General features: G+C 44.7%; 2 protein-coding genes across 3 annotated transcripts; one reads left to right on the top strand and one right to left on the bottom strand.

The window, feature by feature from the left end:
- The first annotated feature begins 35 nt into the window (after window positions 1-35).
- On the top strand, window positions 36-3,707 carry ngdn (neuroguidin, EIF4E binding protein). The gene is made up of 11 exons (XM_085763685.1): window positions 36-127; window positions 389-448; window positions 704-775; window positions 918-1,055; window positions 1,148-1,232; window positions 1,407-1,459; window positions 1,648-1,765; window positions 1,928-2,102; window positions 2,284-2,437; window positions 3,343-3,406; window positions 3,603-3,707. The coding sequence occupies exons 1-11, from the start codon at window positions 107-109 to the stop codon at window positions 3,620-3,622; spliced, it is 960 nt and encodes a 319-aa protein (XP_085619811.1). The 5' UTR covers window positions 36-106; the 3' UTR covers window positions 3,623-3,707.
- A 1,052-nt stretch (window positions 3,708-4,759) lies between these two features.
- pabpn1 (poly(A) binding protein, nuclear 1) lies at window positions 4,760-19,033 on the bottom strand. 2 transcript variants are annotated; one of them, XM_085763688.1, is made up of 7 exons: window positions 18,552-19,033; window positions 15,942-16,050; window positions 14,505-14,572; window positions 13,804-13,910; window positions 13,280-13,367; window positions 11,959-12,110; window positions 4,760-5,481 (listed from the first exon to the last, which is right to left on the bottom strand). In XM_085763688.1, the coding sequence occupies exons 1-7, from the start codon at window positions 18,684-18,686 to the stop codon at window positions 5,286-5,288; spliced, it is 855 nt and encodes a 284-aa protein (XP_085619814.1). In that variant the 5' UTR covers window positions 18,687-19,033; the 3' UTR covers window positions 4,760-5,285. The 2 variants fall into 2 exon arrangements, with proteins under 2 accessions (XP_085619814.1, XP_085619815.1); XM_085763689.1 differs by lacking the exon at window positions 4,760-5,481 and adding an exon at window positions 7,018-7,075.
- Between the last annotated feature and the right edge of the window lie 266 nt (window positions 19,034-19,299).

Genomic DNA, 19,299 nt, shown 5'->3' on the forward strand with positions numbered 1-19,299 from the left:
GTCATTTATTAACGGACAGGAGTCAGGACTTTTTCTCCACTGGAACGCGAACACTATCAGAACAGCTCGAGCCTCCGCGGCTTCCGTAGCTCAACGTGAACTCAAAATGGCTGCCCCTGTTGACAACGTGAGTGGAGCTCCTGTTGAATATAGATGTTTATTCATTTATTTGATTTGTATTGACTTTAAAACCACTAAATCGATGTAAAACGTGTTCTGAACTCAACTTTCAGATGTTGGTTGTCGTTGTTTTGTTTTTAACGACATAGCTAACCAGCTAGCCACCAGCTAATTTAGCTTCTCTGCAACGCCGGAAGCGTAATGTGTGTATTTTTTGCAGTATATGTGTGTCTCTGTCTGATTTTTCCCTTTAATCATTCTCTGACAGGATCTGATTGATCGTGATTTACCCAAAGCTGTTGAGCTGCTGAATACTCTCACAGAACAGGTAGGAAACAACGCGATACTATCATGGTTATTATTGTCTAATTACAAATCCTACAGGCTTTATAAACCTTGTCATGTGCTACTGTTAAAAACACTGTAATGTGTTTTTTTTATTAGACATACTGGTCTTTGTCTGGGCTCAAATATCGGGTGTATTTGTTTCACAGAATGATTCAAAGAGGTCAGGGGTCATGATGACTTTATTGTCTCTTTTGAGCTGGAGATTGAGACTGAAACTTTTCTCTTTCCTCTGTAGGTGGCCTCAGTCACTAGTCATGTCCAACAGCTGCTTGCTAAGGTCAAAGAAGGAGCGTTCAAGACGTCAAAGGTGAGTCAGGACGTCAACAGATCTGTTATTCAAGATCCTGAACAGAAATGATGGATCAAAACAGCCCAAAGCGATTCAGATTTTAATGTTTTTGTGTGCTGCTGCTGCTCTTTCTGAATCTTCCTCCATCGTCTCTCTGCAGGGTTTGTCTTTCTTGGACCTTCGCTATCACCTGCTGCTCTTCTACCTTCAGGACCTCACTCACCTGATCAGCATCAAGACCGAAGGAGGCAGCATAACGGACAGCGAAGCCCTGATCAGAATCGTCACCGTCAGGACGGTGAGACGTCACGATCGAGCAGCAGTTTCTCATCTGTCTCAGCTGGTTCAGGATTTCACATTGTTTTTTCTTTTTCTTTTCTTTTTTTCAAGGTTTTGGAAAAGATGCGGCCCCTCGATCACAAACTTAAATACCAGATCGATAAGCTGTTGCGTACGGCTGCTACTGGCAGTTTAGGTAAGAGCGATGTGATGTTTAATTAATTCAGCGACCGGTGAGCTGAAATAAAATTTTTCTACTGACATAAACTCAACAACTTTGTCAGATTATCACATTTAGAAGTAAAATGAAACACAGCACAGTTACAATGAGGGTTTATATGTTTCTCATGTCATGTTTTTGTTGTTTCAGCTGAAAATGACCCGTTACAGCTGCGTCCGAATCCTGAGAATCTCGTCAGTAAAGTAAGTCCTCATCACTGTTTGTCTCTTAAATGATCTGTAACAAAGAGAAACCTGTCCAAATCACACTTTTTCAGTCGTCTAAAGACATTTTATGATCAATCCACCACTGATTTCATGATTTCATGAATGAAACATAATTATAGTTTACAGTCGACTCTAATGTATTTTTTTCTGTCTGAATCAAACAGCTGGATGGATCAGAGGAGTCTGAGGATGAAGCTGAGACGACGGCAGCCTCAGACAAGAGAGCAGCCCACTCTAGTGGCAGGAAATATGTACCGCCGAAGATTGCCCCAGTGCATTATGGTAATTTGTTCTCTTTCTAACAGCTCTTTGTTCTGCTTCCTTTGGTAAAACAGATGAAAGATGTAGAATTTTCCTTCTTTAGTTAATGTGGAATATTGGTATAAAGCCATGTTCCTTAAAGCAGCATATCAAAGCCGTGTTGTCTCACTCCTCCTCCTGCAGACGGTGACTTGACGGAGACCGACAAGAAGAAGGCTCAGCTGGAGCGTCAGCGTCGCGCCGCTCTGAGGAGCTCTGTGATCCAGGAGCTGAGACAGCAGTACAGCGACGCCCCCGAGGAGATCAGGGAGAGACGGGACTTCCAGAGCGAACGGGAGAGCAGAGACGAGACGCACAGGTTGATAGTTTTCTTTAGTTTTCTTCACACGAGGCGTTTCTTTCTCTTTGATCACAGAAACCTGATATCTGAGTGATTAGATCAAAGTGTTGGGAACGACTGCGGGATCAATATCTGTTACTTTTTCTTCCTGAACATCTGAGGAAAGTCTGACTCTCTTGCCTTCTTTTTGTCTTCACAGGAAAAACTACGAGGAGTCGATGATGGTTCGTCTCAACATGCCGAAGGGCCAGAAGAACTCCAAGAAGAGAGGCATGATGTCCATGTCCGGCCAGCTGAGCGGCATCACACACTTCGGTGACATCACAGCGCTAACGGGTGGCGAGGGCGGACAGGTGAGCTCCGACAGAAACACCCAACACTGTTGATGAAGAACAGTCTTTTATCTAATCCATTAGATGGCAGCCAGAATGTCATTAATGGGTAATTTAAGACATTTGCACACTGCTATTGTTGCTCCAAAAATTGAATATACAGTAGAAACATACAACGTTTCGACCTCTTGACCTGAAGAAGACCTGGTGTGGGTCGAAACCTTGTATGTATCTACTGTATGTTAAATTTTGGGAGCAACAATAGCAGTGTGCAGACATCTTTTCTCCTTTTTCTGTTACTCTTTTGTCCTGCACCCGTTGATATTTTTGGATGTGCGTGCACTTTCCTTAATTAATTTAAGACATTTGTTAATAAAAATGTCATTAAAACCTATGTTCACCATCTCAGACAACGACAAGCAACAGATTTACTGGAACTTCCTACAAAGTAAAAGCTCACAATAGCTGGAAACAACCATTGCCTCCAAATTAAGTATGTGCTTTTATTTTTTAAGTTAAGTAGCTAATCCTGTGAGAGACTGTTGCTCGATGACAGAGAGCTATTTTGGCTCCGACCACAGTGCAGCCTGCAGCTCGATGTGTGACTGTTCATGTGTGTCACTCACTCTCAACGTGGATAAATGTAGATTCTCTGTTTGGACTTTGTATCTAAATGTGGAGCTGTCAGTCTGATATGGTGCGATTTATCAAAATAATCTGCCAGACCAGATGTTTATTTCTGTCCCGTTGCAGCGGTCCGTCCCTCTGCTTGTAAATGTGGAAAAAACTCATTTCGGAGCCACATTTAGATTTTGTAGCGGACGGCAGGAGAAGCCACCAGCTCACCTCCGTCCACGATGAAAGGGACCATTGTGTTGGGTTTTTTTTTTTTTATGTAAATGACTGCTTTGACTTTCTTGATGCAGGATGGAGAACACGGTCGTCCCAAGAAAAAGAAGAAACTGATGAAGAAGCAAACCAAGAGAAAAGGTGAGGACATTAAACATGGAGAAATACTTGTGTGTAATCATTTAGTTCCAAAATAAAACCATTTTTTACCCAAGTTTCTACATTTAACCTTATTAGTTTCCTAATTTAAGTTTATTCAGGTGAAAAGAAGCAAGAAATCAATGTTATTTCTATTTAAATCACATGTCACTGTAATAATTGTTTTTTCTTTGTGCAGCTTTCAAGAAGCGCAGATAGATCTGAACCATGGTGACCACAGATGACATGAGGAGGAGTTTTACTTTATTACAAAAAGCCATCATTATTCACAGGACTGTATCATCACTGACTCAGCTGTTTGAAAAATAAAATCCACACTTGTATAGTGTTTGACTTTGTATATTAAACATTTACTGTCCACTTGTCTTATTTAATTTTCCTCCATTAGAGGGCAGTCAAACAACACACACACACATCAATGAGACAACAGTGGAGGTTTCAAGACTTTGTTTTATTATTCTTATCAGTAGCTGCTGCTGAAGGAGCCATGATCACGTTCAGACATGTCAGGAAGTGTAAGATGTGTAAAGATCTTTTACATGGGCTTCTGTGTAATTATTATGAATGATACAACAATCTATGTTGAGTGAATAGCATTTATCCAAAAACATTAGACACTGTTACATATACATAAGGCGCTTTATTTTGAAATCCCCCTGGCACATCTTGGTTGATGAGTACCTACTGTAATTTCATAGTTCATACACAAAGACATGTAGCCAATAACTATGTAATAAAATTAGAGACCCTTAATAGAAGTAAGATTTACACTAAAACCATGCTTTAATGTAAACAGGAATGGGCTCTATGCACAGCTCCACTACTTCCTGAACTTAAGGCTGCTCCTTTATTTCCCAATTGTAAAGCTCATGTTAGAACGTGGCACTTAAGAGTTTATTCTTAAAAAATGATTTCCCCACTTACAAATCTAAGCTCAATACAAATGTCAAACAATATTTTAGTTTTTTATGATTTGATATACAGGTGATTGTGTTACATTCAACAGATTATATCGTCTCATGTCAATCGCTGAGCCTTGAATCATTTCATTTGACAGCTGACTTCCTGTTTTTAGCAAACTTTGAATCATCAATATAACATTGTGATGTGATGAAACTTTGATTTACAGCAAAATTTAAACTTTGATCTGCTCGAGGTCCAAATCAAGACCAGCACACGACAGATCCACTGGAGATTCTCTCCTCTTTTATAATTATATAATATTAAAATTACTTATAATAAACATTGTTTTGGTGAAAAGCTCAAGTACATTTTTAATCCCATTAAACGTGTGTAGACAACACAAGTTTTCAGGACAAACTCACAGACACAGTCTCATTTTTACACAATGTCTTTATTTTTTTTTTTCCCTAATTACAGACTCATGGGTTAAAAATAAAATTAAAAAAAGCAAAACATTTGTGGAAACCCACTCCCCCTTTTCAAAAAGAAACAAAAAAAGAAAAAGAAATCTCGCCACACAAACCCCCACCCCTGACTTTTTTTTTTTTTTTTTCCTTCCCCCGCCCTAAAACAGCTCCAGCCCACTCCATTTATTAAATTAATAATCAATGCCATTAGCCTAGTCAGCCTTCCTCAAGACAAGCCGTGACTGCACTGCGCCAAGTCAGAGAAAGGGGGCGCTATAAGGTCTGCACTGTACACCCTGGTCTCTGGTCCTGCCCTCCTCACTCTCTCTGCCACTCAGCTGTTGGCTTCAGCTCTCTGGATAGAAATCATGTGTAGGGTCGGCTGCCGGTTACAGGCCATATGTGTGTGTGTGTGTGTGTGTGTGCTGTGTGAGTGAGTGTGTGTATGTGTGTGTGTGTGTGTGTTAGAGTGAAAAGGACTAAAAGCATCATCAGCGTTTGCTGTTGTAGTAAATGCCCCCTGCCGCGGGCCTGTGGTCGCCCTGTCCCCCTCCCCCGCCCCCCCACACGGACAGAATGGGGTGAGTGTGCATAGTGGGAGCAGAGAGAGAGAGAGACGCTGCAGAGACAGTGGGGGGGGCCGGCGCCACCTGGGGAGGGGTCGTCAGCCTCCACTGGTCCTGAAACCTGAAACGACAAGAAGTGGTCTAATATACAGAGAGAGGAGAGGAGAGGAGGGGGGGAGGAGGGAGGGATGTAGGAAGGAGGGAAGGAGGGAGGGAGGAGGAGGAAGGGGTGAGGAGACAAGGAGCACAAAGGGGAGGGGAGGGGGGGGGGAGTGGATTTGCAGGTGGGGGGGGGGCTGCACGAAAATAAAAATAAAAACAAACACCGATGCCTGTCGAAAAGATAAAATGAGCTGTGGCCATGCCGAGCTTGAGGGAATAAGGAGGAGGGAGAGGAGGGAGCGGGGAGGCGGAGGGGAGGTAATCGACAAGCCCCTCCCACCAAAAAAAAAAAAGAGCGACAAATAAAATAAAAAAAGACAAAAAAAGACCCCCCTCCCCCCAATGAACACTGTCCAGAGAGAGAGACACACAATCCATGGTGTGACTTATTGTTAATGTAAATGAAGGGTAGAAAGTGAAAGCGGGTGGGATGAATGATACAGTAGGTAAGACGAGGGTGTTGGGGGGTGGAGGGGGGTAAGGGTAAGTTGGGGGGGGGTTAGGGTTAGGTGGGGGGGGGGGGGGGTAAATGATATACTCCACAAATCCACACAACTGAAAACAACAACAACAACAACAACACTGGCTGGTGGAAGCTTCACACATGTACAGTAACATTACAAACTAATAAAAAAAAAAAAGAAAGAAAAATGAACACACTATCCTCTCGTCGTCGTTGTTGTTGTTGCACCCCCCCCCTCCCAACTCTTTCTTTCCCTCCCCACCCCCCACTTTTTCTTTTTCTTTTTCCTCTCTTTTTTCTGTCTTTTCTTTTTTTTCTTTTCTGTTTTTTTTTTTCTCTTCCTCTTCTTGTTTTGGTGGAGGTGGTGGAGGGTGAGTGGGTGGGTGGGCCGTGGTGGTGGTGGTGGTGTTGCTGTTGTCGTGGTGATGGTGTGAAAAGCAGTAGGTCACAGCCAGACCAAAGGAGACACATCTGCAGCCTGAGATACCATCATAATAATAATAATAACCCCCCTTCCTCCCCCCAAACAACCCCTTTCAATCCCATCCTGCCCCCCCCATCTTCCTCCCATCCCTCCCACTCCCACAACAGAAAACAAACAAAGATGTCTGCCACCTCGTTCTCCCCCCTCGTGGCCAACTGATACCTTACCAGGGCTGAACCGCATCGCCCCTCGGCAACACGCTCACGCTCACACACAATCGCACACTGCGGCAGTCAGTCTCTGTCCACCACAGGGTTTATCCTCTTTCTTTTTTTTTTTTTTTGTCTTTTTTTTTTCTCTCTTCTGTGTGTGTGCGGTGGTGGTGGTTGCGAGTGGGGTTGGGGGAGAGGGGGAGAGGGGGGGGGGGGGTGTCTCTTCTTTTATTGATGGGGAGGAAAAGGGGATTTTTTTTCCCCCCTTGTATGTATGTGTGTGCATGTACAGTATGTATGTTATGTGTTTGTGTGTATGCATGTGAGTGTGTATATGTGTGTTTTTTAAATGAGAGTTGGAGGGGAGAGGGTTGATAGTAAGGGAAGTGTTGGGGAGGGAGGGGGGGGGGGTGTTTAGTAAGGGGAATACCACGATGTTGTTCGCCCTCGGCCCCTGGAAAAGAGAGAGAAAAAGAGGGTGAGTTTTTTTCTGGTTGGCTTAAGAAGACGACACCAATTTCCTGGTGTGATGTCATATAGATATAATTATATAATAGAATATAATAGAATAGTGTGGTACTGTGTGTGTGGAAACAAGAGGAAGGGTCTGCAGAGTATCGTGATAATAATAACAGAGATGTTTGATACCGTCTTACAGGTATTGATTGTTGTTGTGAGGGGAGGGAGAAAAAAAAAAGACTAGTAGAGCGCTGAAGGCAGCTGAGAGCAGCTTCGTCAGCTTTGTCAAGAGAGGAAAAAGTGTTTCCAGATATGATTGGTCGATTAGGAAGGGGAGGGGGGGTGTGTGTGTAAAAAAAAAAGTGGGGTAGTAGGGGGGGGGGAGTGGGTGAGTTGAGGGGACAGCCAAGCCCCTCTCTCTCTCTCTCCCTCTTTCTCTCTCTCTCTGAGTCTCTCGGAGGGGGGTCGCTGTGGGGAAACACCGTGAGGACAAACAGCACCACACAAACCCCAGCAGGACACACACACACCTACACACACCTGACCAGGTGGGCGACAGGACTCACAACTGCGCACACACACACACACACACACACAGAGAGCAGATATCGCCATAAAGCCGTCACACACACACACACACACAGTTAGCTGTGAGGTCACTCTAGTCATACTTACCCTAAAACATCTCATCTCGACTCAACAATAACAAACCTGGACCCTGACCCTGATCTAAACCTGAACCACAGCAGCCCGTTATCCACACAACCAGAGAAAATACATGTACACACACACACACACACACACACACACACACAGTGGCTGACAAACAGGTCACACACACTGGGGCTGAAACCAGCGGCCGGCGGCTAAAAGATGCTGAGGTCAGGCTGCAGCGATGAACCCTCGTTTCTGGGAGTGAACACTATTTTCTTTCTTTTTTCTTTTTTTAAATGGTGAATCTGACTGAGTGAGTCTGAGAGAGAGTGTGTGTATGTATGAGTGTGTATGTGTGTGTGTTTAAGTTCATGTACATGCAATAAAAAAAAAAGAACTAAAAATAAACAAACATAAAACACACACACTCCACATAATCACAGGAAAAACACACACACACACACACAAAAAAGCTCCTTCCACATCATGAGAGCAGTCTGAGCGTCTTCTGGCTCACATTAAAAATCTTTCCTTTTCACTGTGCCAACTTGGGAAGATCAACAATGTTAATGGATGTGAAAGCAGAGAACAAACTCTCTGCAGCCAGAGGCCTATAAGTGTGTGTATATGTGTGTGTTTTTTCTCTCTCTTTCTTTACAGAAAGTGCATGAATCTGAGGTGTTAAAACAAATGCCACCGTTTGGCTGCGTTTTCCCTATCAAACCTAGAAGACGAGGCTCTCTGCTTACCGCCTGCACAGAAAACACTTAAAAATCTGTATCATAAAAAAGAACAAAGCCTCTCAACACGTTCATTAATTAAATTGAACATCGCTCTGACTGACTGTGCAGAGCCGGAGCCAAGCGCTGAAATCCTCCCAAGCTCGCAACAGGTCAATGCAAAGATTCTGAACAGGCTGTGTTTTTTTTTTTTTGTGCGTGTGTGTGTTTTTTGTGTGTTTTCGTTCACCATGGATGTGTTCCCACAACAAGACAAGGCACCAGCGAGAGGCGTTATTAGATTCAGATCAGAGCCTGGTTTTGTTCAAGTGCAGCTCGGGCGTTAGACTAGAGATGAATTCCTGATGCAGCAGCTCTCGCTCCTCTGCAAAGAAGCGATCAAGGCCAAGAAACTCGAGTGAAGAAGAGGAACTCTGTATACTATTATCTGTGCTGTTAGGAAGAGTGGGATGATACACTATGTACCCCAGTGGGTGGTTTTGTTTAAGCGTACACTCATTACTTTCAAATTACTAAAATGGCAAATGGCAACAACCACAGCAACAACAGCCAAAAAAACAAAAAATATATATTAAAAAAAAATCATTTCAGGTCCTTGGAACCGACTGATACAACTTTTGTCAACGACGCATCTAAAACCCACAGCCGTTTGGTGTTAATGGACCTTTATTTCTTTACTTTCATTATCATACAACTGCAAGTTCAACAAGCACAAAAATGTCCAAAAAGCACACAAACCAACCAGCTAATTAAAGCTTTTTTTTTGTTGTTGTTTTCAAATTAAAAGCAAGTCATATCAGTTTTAATAGGTGTTAAAAAAAAAAGGAAAAAAGAAAAAAGAAAAAAAAAAAGAGTAAACTACCCACTGGTGTCAGTACTTTCAGCTGCTGGAGACTTGATTTAATATAAATCGTCTTCTTGCCTTGTCCTGCTGCTTGGGCCAAATCCCAGTGAGTGAACTGGCAGGGTTTTGGGTTTCTTGGTATGTGTGGGAGTACACAGAGTGATTAGAGAGATTCTGACCTTGAGCTTCAGACACTTTCTCACACAAAGGAATGAACAGAGATGTAACCCTCCTTGTGGTTATTTAAAGACAGCCTCGCTCAAATGGGAATTTCAATGCACAAATACTTCAGTCAAGAGTAAGTGAAGAGAAACACTGATGACAAAAAAAAGAGAATACAAAAGAACGGAGTAAACAGGCGCTTATCAGAACAACTTTGCAAACCGTTGATTGCTGAAAATACAGCATGAAGGCTTTTTAGACTCGTAATAATAACTGCAGCAGCAGCAGCATCGCTCTGTGTTCAAGTGGAGAACAAGAGGCGAGGCCTGAAGGATCCAGATCAGAGTCAGAATCTCTCAGTGCATGTGTGAGGAAGTCGACATGCTCATCAACATGTCTTGTCAACAACACGCCTCCTTTCTCAGTCTTAACAGAAAAAAGAAAAAGAAAAAAAACAACAAAAAAAAAAACAGATGGCTCCAAGGACAGAGCTCCACCGTGGGGCTTATATGGAGGGAGATTATTCATATCTGCCTCTGATGCATTTACATGAAACGGGGGCAGTTGGCTGCCGTTCATTTCACCCGAAATAACCTCTCTATTAATTTTTGCAGCGTCTTATCAATAGGAAATGGAAAGCTGCAGTTTAAAGATAACTGCAAAGTGATTCAATCAACCAATATATGTCTATATATATCTATATACTATATCTATATAAATAAAGGCCCCACAGCAGAGCTCCTGTGTAAAGCCCACCAAAATGAAGTGACCCTGTATGTAGATCGCCACCAGATTCCCAGTGCACAACACTCTGATCAACAGGCCATGTCTGTGGTTCAGTATGAATATTAGTTAACGGAAAAATACATACTGAAATTAATCAGGTTTAAAAAAAAACATAGGGATGCCCAGATCATATAATAGTGTTTTGTTATAGCAGCTGGTTCAGCGTTTATTATTAATAATATTAGGATAATGAAAAAATGTTAAGCCCATTCAATAGGTAAATACATAACTCGATGGCATTATGCAAACTAAATAGGATTTCGCATCACATACAGGCTGCATTTGAATACAAAGGCAAGGAATAAAATAAATAAATATGCCTTGGAACATGGCTTACAGCCCCTGTGTGTATTTAATCTCTCGTGCATTTAAAAGCAACCTGGCAAGAACTGCAGTTATATATATCTATGTAATATAAGTCGTTTTTAGGGTGATTAAGAGCATTAAGTCTGATCTAACTGTAACATCGATCGATCGATCAGGGCATCCCCCGTAAACAAGTAAGACCAGCAGCAGCAGCATCGTGGTGCAACAGGTTTTTAAACACACTGCTGCAGGAGACTGAAGGAAAGTCGTAAAGTAAAACAAAGCAAACCCAGTTATGGAAGATGGTTTGCTCTGTTCTAATTGGTCCAATTACAAACCAGTTATGTTGTAGCTTTTGCACCTTTTCTGTTACGTAAACACAAAGCACAGACTCACAGACCTGGGAAGAACAGGCTGATGTGCACGGAGTCTGTTTGCCTCCAATGTGATGGTTTTGGGGGTTTTTAATGTGATGGGTTTCATGCAATGAGCCCTCAGCCCCAACAACTAACGAGACGTGACCTGGCCACATGACATGATGCGCGTGTAGCGGAGGTGCTATATATACGTATATATCACAGGCTCTAATACAAAATGTAGGTAACAATTAAGTTTCTTCCATCATGAGGAGGAATCCACAGCACTCAAGTTTACAACCAATACTGAAGTAGGTGTCATGATGGACTGAAAATCTCACTTTCTACTGTAACAAACCTAAGACTCGCTGTTTAAGTCAACACTTGAGGGTGGGAATTAATACTTAAGACAGCTCAGGCTTGGTAACGGGGCGAGTAGAAATGTTTTCTTCTCTGGCCTTTGTGTACTTACCTTCACTATTCTACCTCTGATTCTTTTCTTTTCTCCTCATCTAAATCTGCCCCCCCCCCCCCCCCCCCCTCTCTCTTTACGTCTATTCTGCCCTGTCATTGTAGCCACATTAAAAAATGACCCCTTCTTTTTATTAATTAATAAAAACTTAACCAAAGACATCCTACACAGGCTTGTTGCTGAGGCCATATTGCCAGGAGCATGTGGTAAACGTGCACCGGCAGCCTGGTGTTTTAGCAGAGGGTAATGTTAACTACACTCGTCCTACAGATTTAATATTAAAGTAAAGCCGTCAACTTCTTGTTTTTATGAACCCAATCCCCCTGTGAGCTTGCCTATCAAATATAAAAAAATCGCGCTGCGTCTCTGTTCTATACAACGGAAAAACCTCAATAATACTCGTCACACAGTTGCATCTTCTATGTAAAATCCTCAAACTCTGGTCATTGGTGGTTTGTGCCACTTGTGTCCTCTCCCTCTCTCCTTCAGTGCCAACAGTGGATGCAGGTGCAGTGTTGTCCCCGGTGTGAGAGGTGAGGCGTCTGGGCCTCGGCTCACCTGAAGGCCCGTCCTCTGCCTCTGGGTGGTGTGTAGCCGCTGTAGTAGCGTGCACGCGACGAGAAGCTTCCTCCCCGTGATCGGAAGCGAGCCCGTGGGAAACCGCGGTCTGTGGTGCTGATACCTGGTCTGTTTGTTCTCTTCGCGCCCACCTGAGGAGCGAGGATTGAAGAAGAGAGGGGGGACGGTTACAGAAACAACTCAATCGAAAGTGTCCTACTACTTATTACAATACTGTTCGGTATCAATAGTTTCTATCGTGTGATCATGCAGGTAAAGTCTCTCCGTTGAAACCAGACTGCACACTTAGCACAGTTTCACCACAGAGGAAGAAGTAAACAGTAAACAAGCTGTTGCCTGCAGTGGAAACTGTTCTTGGGTCAGGCAACAGGAGTTAAAACTTTGTAAACATTATTTTCTTAAAGGGATAGTTCAACATTTTGGCAAATTAACCCATTGCCATAATCCCTATAGCCATAGCAGTAGGTTCGGTACCTTTAATTGTCGGTGCAAGCTATTTTGAGAATGGCAGAGCAGAGCCGTGAGCTGCTCAGAGCTACACTACGGAGGCTAATGGGATTTCTTGGTTTCCCTCATCAAACACACAATCCAACAACTCCAAAATGCTCTCGTGGGACAAGTTGTGACCTGCACATTCACCACGCTATGAGATAATAACAGAACATTACAAGACAGAGTTGTTTTAGAGGTAAATTCATGCAAAACAGCTGATGCGCGTTCCTGTCGGGGGCAATTTCTCGGCAAGCAGTCTCTGCATTTACCTCTAAAACAACTCTGTCTCACAATGTCACGTTTTTATCTCATAGCGTGGTGAATGTGCAGGTCTCAACTTGTCCACAAGAGCATTTTGTAGTTGTTGGATTGTGTATTTGATGAGTTTGATGAGGGGAAACCAAGAAATCCCATTAGCCTCTGTAGCGTAGCTCTGAGCAGCTGGCGGCTCTGCTCCGAACCTACTTCTAAGACTATAGGGATTATGGCAACAGGTCAGTTTGCCAAAATGTCGAATTATCCGTTTATGTACAAATGACAGGACTCCCACTCGGCCAATCAGAACAAATCCAGAGTGACTGAAGTTGTTTTTGTCCTGTCGCTCCATCAGCAGCTGCTACATGGTGCCGATTCTCCAGCTGTGATTACTTCACTGCCGGTCGGTTCATTTATTAAATGATCCAAGTATTATTCACTTCCTCTCACGCTAGTGTCACTTTCTTTTCTTTGATATCGCAGCACGAACCTTTCAGCTGTTCTCCATTAGAAAAATATATATTCAAAAAGCTGAAACGGAACAATGTCTTACCTTTATCTGCCTTCCTCTGAAAAGGGACTCGTCCAAAGCCATGGCTGTCCTCACAGACTCTTTGTCTGCAAACTCAATGTAGGCAAACCTGTGGAGGGAAAAACAGTGTCATTCATGTGGAAAACGTCTTGGTTTATGAAAAGAAATCTACTTTTTAAAGCACTCACGGCTGAAAATCAAGAACAATTAGCTGGCAAAGGAAATCTATTCTCCTATAGGTGAATAACTGACTTCTAGTGGGAGTTAATGTGACACCAATTTGCTTCTTTTCAAGAAAAGATATAATTGCTGCCAACACGTTTAATCAGATGTCAGTTTTTTTAACAGTGGTCTGTATCTATGCAGCCTTTGCTGCTGCGGCTGGCTTCTTTTAACAAAAGCAGCCAGACCCAGTCAGACTGAGCCAAGGCTGTATCATCTGTATTGATGCTCAATGAAATCTGTCCACCCACAGTGTTTGCCACAAAGATCATCCACACATTCATCTGCTCCACAGTGAAGAGTTATATACTGATGATTATTACCCCTTGGGATGCCCTGTGTATTTGTCACACAGGATGGTGACTCTGTTTACTGAACCGCAGCCATGAAAGTGAGCCTCCAGCTCTTCTGCCGTGGCACCGTAGTCCACCTGCGGACACAGAAAGATGACATGTCAGACATCACAACAACCGCTTTAATAACACAGCCTTAAGAAAAAACATAGTGAGGATGAGGGGGGAAGCTAACAGACAGCTCTGAGGGAGCAACAGGCCTCCGTGGCAGAGACCGGGGACAAAAGAAGTGTTGGCCAGGTGCTTCACCAGCTCAGTTTTATGGCAGAACAGCCACTGTTTGCCAGAAGGCACAGAGCAAACTGAATGAGAGACTTTGTTCCAGTGGAATCAAAATTAGCTCGTTTCACGCTGTGTTGGGTACAACCCAAGCAACTGCACTTGGGGCTCTTTTTTTTTCCGGCAAGGCAGCCCAGATAAAAGCTACGACAGTAAAAGAGGTTTGTCTTCAAATGTTCTCTGGATACTACAAAGCGATATTTACATCCTGGAGTGACTTAAATCTAACATTTGTTGCAGGACTTGAAAACTTCTTTTGTCTACGTCGCCATGTTAGCTCAGAGCTCGAGTAGTTTTGCAATGGAGAATGAGAAAATCTAAAGAAGAAAAGGGTGCAGCGGGACAAATATGGTCAGGACAGCGTCAGAGAGAGACAAAAGACTGTTACCCACATTTCCGACATAAATAGATCTGCCGTCTGCTTCCATCTTCTCCTCGATGGACATGATGACGGGGCCGACTGCACAGAGAGGAGAAAAAGAAACATACATGAGCATCAAAAGAAGAACATGTTATAAAACCAGGTGTGTCTAAAAGATGTGAGGTCGACTGCATCATGAGCATGGATGAGTGGTGCATGAAGCACAGGTCTGAGGCCTGGGTGAGGAGGACAAGGTGCCCGGCTCTTTGGCGTAGCAACCGTCTACTGGCACACTGCAGTCATTTGTAATTCCCCCATTGTTAAATTTAGTCTGCTGCCATGGCACAAACGTGCTCTACAGAACAGACTCATGCACTGACTACTGAATGAGTCAAGTTATCCTAACCTTAAACTACCCAACTAACCCTGGCTGTGATGGAGATCTTAAGAGCTGGATGAAGGAGTTGTAAAGAGAAGAGGTATTTAACATTGCATGATGCATCAAGGGGAGTGGTAATGGACAATTACAGACATTAACAGGTCATTTAGGGTCATGAGATCACAATTTACTTAGGGAAAGTATTCTCAAGTGATTCAATCACACATAAATGTTTGAAACGTCTATTGGATTGTTAAACTTAAGCAAAAAAAACACATCTAACCAAACTTAAGATGATGTATATTATCTGTCTGAGGCGCCTCATGCTCTCACTCAAATGTTTATATCTCCTCACATTCGGTACCGATAAGAGCCTTGCTGCAACCTTGGTTACTATGGTTACTGCTGATGGGAGTGGAGCAGCTGCGCACTCTCTTGGTCGGAGAGAAACAATGTACTATGTGACTTGAAACTTGACCTTGTGTGTAAACTATAACAGACTAACTGAAGAAATCCCATCACACCTTCAATGGGATTTTCTTCTAATTTGGACCAAATTAGGTTTTTGGTGCCAAAAGTCAAGGTCATCATGACCTCAACAAGCATATTTCCCAGACTACTGAATTGATAGGTTAATTATTATAAAATAAAGTGACGATTCCTGCAAAGTTTTCTCTACTATCGAGTCTCAACAGAGCTGGATGTAAACTGCAACTTGCCTGGTTGGCAGAGACGCACAACCACGGGACAGTGGTCCCATCTCAGGTGTCAACACAACATCGAGTACACAAATAAAACCACTGATGAATGGGTGACATTAGTGCATGGGGAATCACTTCAGGCCTGTTGTATAGACCGGATTCGTCTCTGCAAGGTGCTCCTTTATAAATCAACATTTCGTTGTATTGTATATATTATACATTGACACTAAGTATTGGATACTTACTTTATTTAATGTGTGAGATTGAATTTAGGCTCAAAAAGGAGAGAAGATTGCCATGGTGGGGTGGAGAGGTGGGAAATGTGAACAGATGGGGAGAAATAGGAGAAGTGGTTTACCCCTGGGGCGGGGGGAGACAAAACACACACCTGGTGGGGGGCTGAGATTCATCTGTTTCTCCACCTCGTTCTGCAGCTCCTTCAGCTTCTCTGCCTCTTCCTCCATCTCTCTGACCCGAGCTTTAATTGCCTCCAGCTCCTGCAAGGCAAACACAAAATCAATTAAGAGCTCACAGCAGAGGAGGAATACACCGAAACATTTACATGATGCCGCACATTATTATTATTACAATGTGGCTTTGAGTGCACTAACAAGCGCTGGACCAACTAACAAGTCAAACCGCAAAAATGCAATCGTGAACAACGTGTGCCCTTACAACCTCTGGTAACGGCACAGTGGCGAGGTGTAGTACAACTGTGCAGTCATAACACGACCCTGATCTTGAATAAACATACAAATGTGTGTCGTTTCTGGTTGGACCGCCTCTCGCACACATTTTCACTGTGTTTCTCAGCCTGTGTGCGATTGCCAGCCGCCTCCTACAATCCGAAAGTTGACCTTAGAGCCGTTAAGATGGAGCGGCTCATCCAGCCCTGTCGCATCGGAGCAGCATCAACAGTGTGCCACATTCAGTTTTTCACATATCCTGTCACTTCTCGGTTGCGTATAGAGCCAACGTTCAGACACACAACACAGAACACATGATAAATACATAAGTAATCACGACTCAAGTTGTTTACCATGCATAAACAAACTCTACAAGCACATGACACTAATGAAAGATGTATTTATACAACATTTCTAACACCAAGATTAAAAGGCATTTGAGGACATCCTACTCGGGATCATGCTAATGGCTTAATCAAGCACCCAACACATCATATTTAAATCGGTATATTCATCAGTGAGACGTTTATCACCTGTGAATGTATTTGGGGTAATGAGATCGGACAAGAGTGTGACCCACACAACGGCTGCCAAGAAATTACATATTCCTGTGGTGAGCACCGAGACCGGAGCCGACCAGACCCTCCTGTCTGCCTGTGGTGCACTGCAGCACAGTGGGAGTCGCTCCAGTTCCGTCCCGGCTTTCTGCCTGTGCCGAGAGGAAGAGGGGGGTGGGTGGTGGGTTGTGGGTTGTAATAAATGAACAAATGGCTGCAGGAGGGGAGGGTGGGGGGGTGGGAGAGAGACGGACAGCCCATAATATAATCAACGTAGTCAACCTGCACAATGGCACGTTGCTCGTGATTGTACCACCATCACGTGCCTTGATAACCTGTCACACATCAGATGTCGCCAAGCCTCCTGCACATCCACACACACACAAACACACATCCACATCCACATAGGGGACCAGGAAGGAGAGAGGGGTAATCCACACTCACTGCTGAAATAAGCCACCCGGCACCGACCAGCCGTGGCTTTTTTTTTGTCGCATATTCGTGCCAGTGCCCCCCTCCCTCCCTCCATCCATCCATCCATCCCTCCATCCACCCCCCTCTGTTCTCTGTGCTCCAACAAAACAGTACAGGATGCAAAACCCAGCCCCTCGAATACCGCAGCTTGCAACTTCTGCGTCGTCAGCCCCGGCACCGACAAGGCAGGAGGACCGACTACATCCATCCATCTATCCATCCATCCTCCAACCCACCTGGACCTGCAGCAGCTGCAGCACCAGCAGGAAATAAAACCAAAAAATGATATGTAGGCCAAGCCTGAGCCACCACACACACACACACACAACAGGGCAGATCTCGTGCCCACCGATGATGCTCGACACCGGGCGTCGTTCACACAGTAACAAGACCAGACGTGATCAGGTGCATGAGAGCACATCTCCGCCCCGGCTTTGTGTTACAGAGCCGGCTGGGTGGTTGCAAAGCTAAAACCACCAGGGTCTCTATCATATGGCTATCCCACGGTAATCATCATTATCATCATCACACCCTGACGCTAACACACCAGGCTAACCCGCAGATCCAGATGCAAATGCCGCAGTTAGGTCGTGGTCGGTAATAATAATGGCCGACAGTCAGTCAGTCAGTCAGTCAGCAGGGTCGCTGGCCATTTCAGCTGCAGCACTTGATGAGCTCGAGCGGCGGGCGGACGTTTTTGTAGCCGCCGGATCATTAGCGCGAGCAGCTCACATCGGCGACAGAGACTCGGCTTTGCAGGCTGCATAATAATAATGGTGGCGGTAGATGGAATAAAAACGTGCCATTACCGTAAGCAAGTCGCCTTGTAACCGCAGGTGGACTCGCACAGCGGTGGGGTAACAGCAGCGGCCTGTCCTACCCTCGCCCCTGACTGTCTCCTGCTCCTCCGTCTCGCATTTTTTTTTTTTTTTTTTTATTGCGACGAGGATTTTTTTCCTCCCCAGCTGCTCGAGCTGCTGCTCCCTGGCGCAGAGAAACTGGCGCCACTGTTGCGCCAAGATGGCTGCCGACACCACGCATGTCACCACCCATTTCTACTGCACTGCGTGAACCACAATGGCGGTTAATGTCGGCCAAGCGACAGCAGTAACGCAACGCACACGGCATGTGACCCAAAATTAAGTGAGACGGGGGTGAAAAAAAGAAACGACTCAAGAAAAAAAACGTTTGACCCGTTAACACGAACCGATTCAACATGACCAACGTGTGGCCCCGGTCTCCATGTGGGCTACCAAGGTTCAGACAATGCCCTTCACTTACCGGGTCTTCGATCGCGGCCTCTCCCTCTTCTAATCCCGGCTCTTCGTCGCCGACACCCGGGTCTTCCAACTCGGGGTGTCCGGGGTCCGAATCTAGTAGGGATTCCTCCGCCAGTCCGTTACCGAACTCCGCCATCGCCTTGTTCCAGCTGTACCGACGCTCCTCGTGGTCAAACCAGCGCTGCAGGCCGCGACTCTCACGCAGGGGGGAGGGGGAGGTGGTGGGGGTTACGTTAGAGTGAGCGGGGCGGCGGAGACTGGAGAGAGAAAAAAACGGCGGAAAACGCCGCTCAGTAAAGTTAAAATGACAAATAAACTGCGAGTTCCCGTTCCAGCTAGCACTCGAACCGCACACCACGATGGTCGGGGACAACCGTCTTGTCCCGCTGGCTCCAGAAATTGGTCCCGGTTCCCGGTTTATTTACTAAAAACGTGTACACACATAAAGGCGAGGACGCGGCGCCGTCCCTCCACTCCAGACATGGAAGCCGGGGGCGGGGTCACGCGGCACTGCGGCCGTTAAACTCTCGCTCCCATTGGTCGGCGCACGATTCGTCACAAACGTCTCTCGCGTCTGCTGCGCTCCCATTGGCTGATCCGTCAGGAAGGGTTAGGCCCGCCCCTCCACATCACATGTGAGCTTTTAATTGGATTAGGCGTCTGTCAATCAAACCTTTGTCGTAGGTCAATGGGCAGAGCCAATGGCTTTATCAGATTGATAAAAAGCGATGTTTTACTTTTGTCGTTGA

Source organism: Trachurus japonicus, chromosome 20 (assembly GCF_045865225.1).
Source record: "Trachurus japonicus isolate A0001 chromosome 20, Traja_1.0".
Taxonomy (NCBI): Eukaryota; Metazoa; Chordata; class Actinopteri; order Carangiformes; family Carangidae; genus Trachurus; species Trachurus japonicus.

Coding starts and splice junctions, on each gene's coding strand:
- ngdn (XM_085763685.1), top strand. CDS start 107: ATGGCTGCCCCTGTTGACAAC. Junction 1,056..1,147: donor GAATCGTCACCGTCAGGACG/GTGAGACGTCAC, acceptor CTTTTTTTCAAG/GTTTTGGAAAAGATGCGGCC. Junction 1,460..1,647: donor CTGAGAATCTCGTCAGTAAA/GTAAGTCCTCAT, acceptor TGAATCAAACAG/CTGGATGGATCAGAGGAGTC.
- pabpn1 (XM_085763688.1), bottom strand. CDS start 18,686: ATGGCGGAGTTCGGTAACGGACTGGCGGAGGAATCCCTACTAGATTCG. Junction 14,573..15,941: donor GAATCTCAGCCCCCCACCAG/GTGTGTGTTTTG, acceptor CTCTCTGTGCAG/TCGGCCCCGTCATCATGTCC. Junction 12,111..13,279: donor TCAGAGGAAGGCAGATAAAG/GTAAGACATTGT, acceptor CTCGCTCCTCAG/GTGGGCGCGAAGAGAACAAA.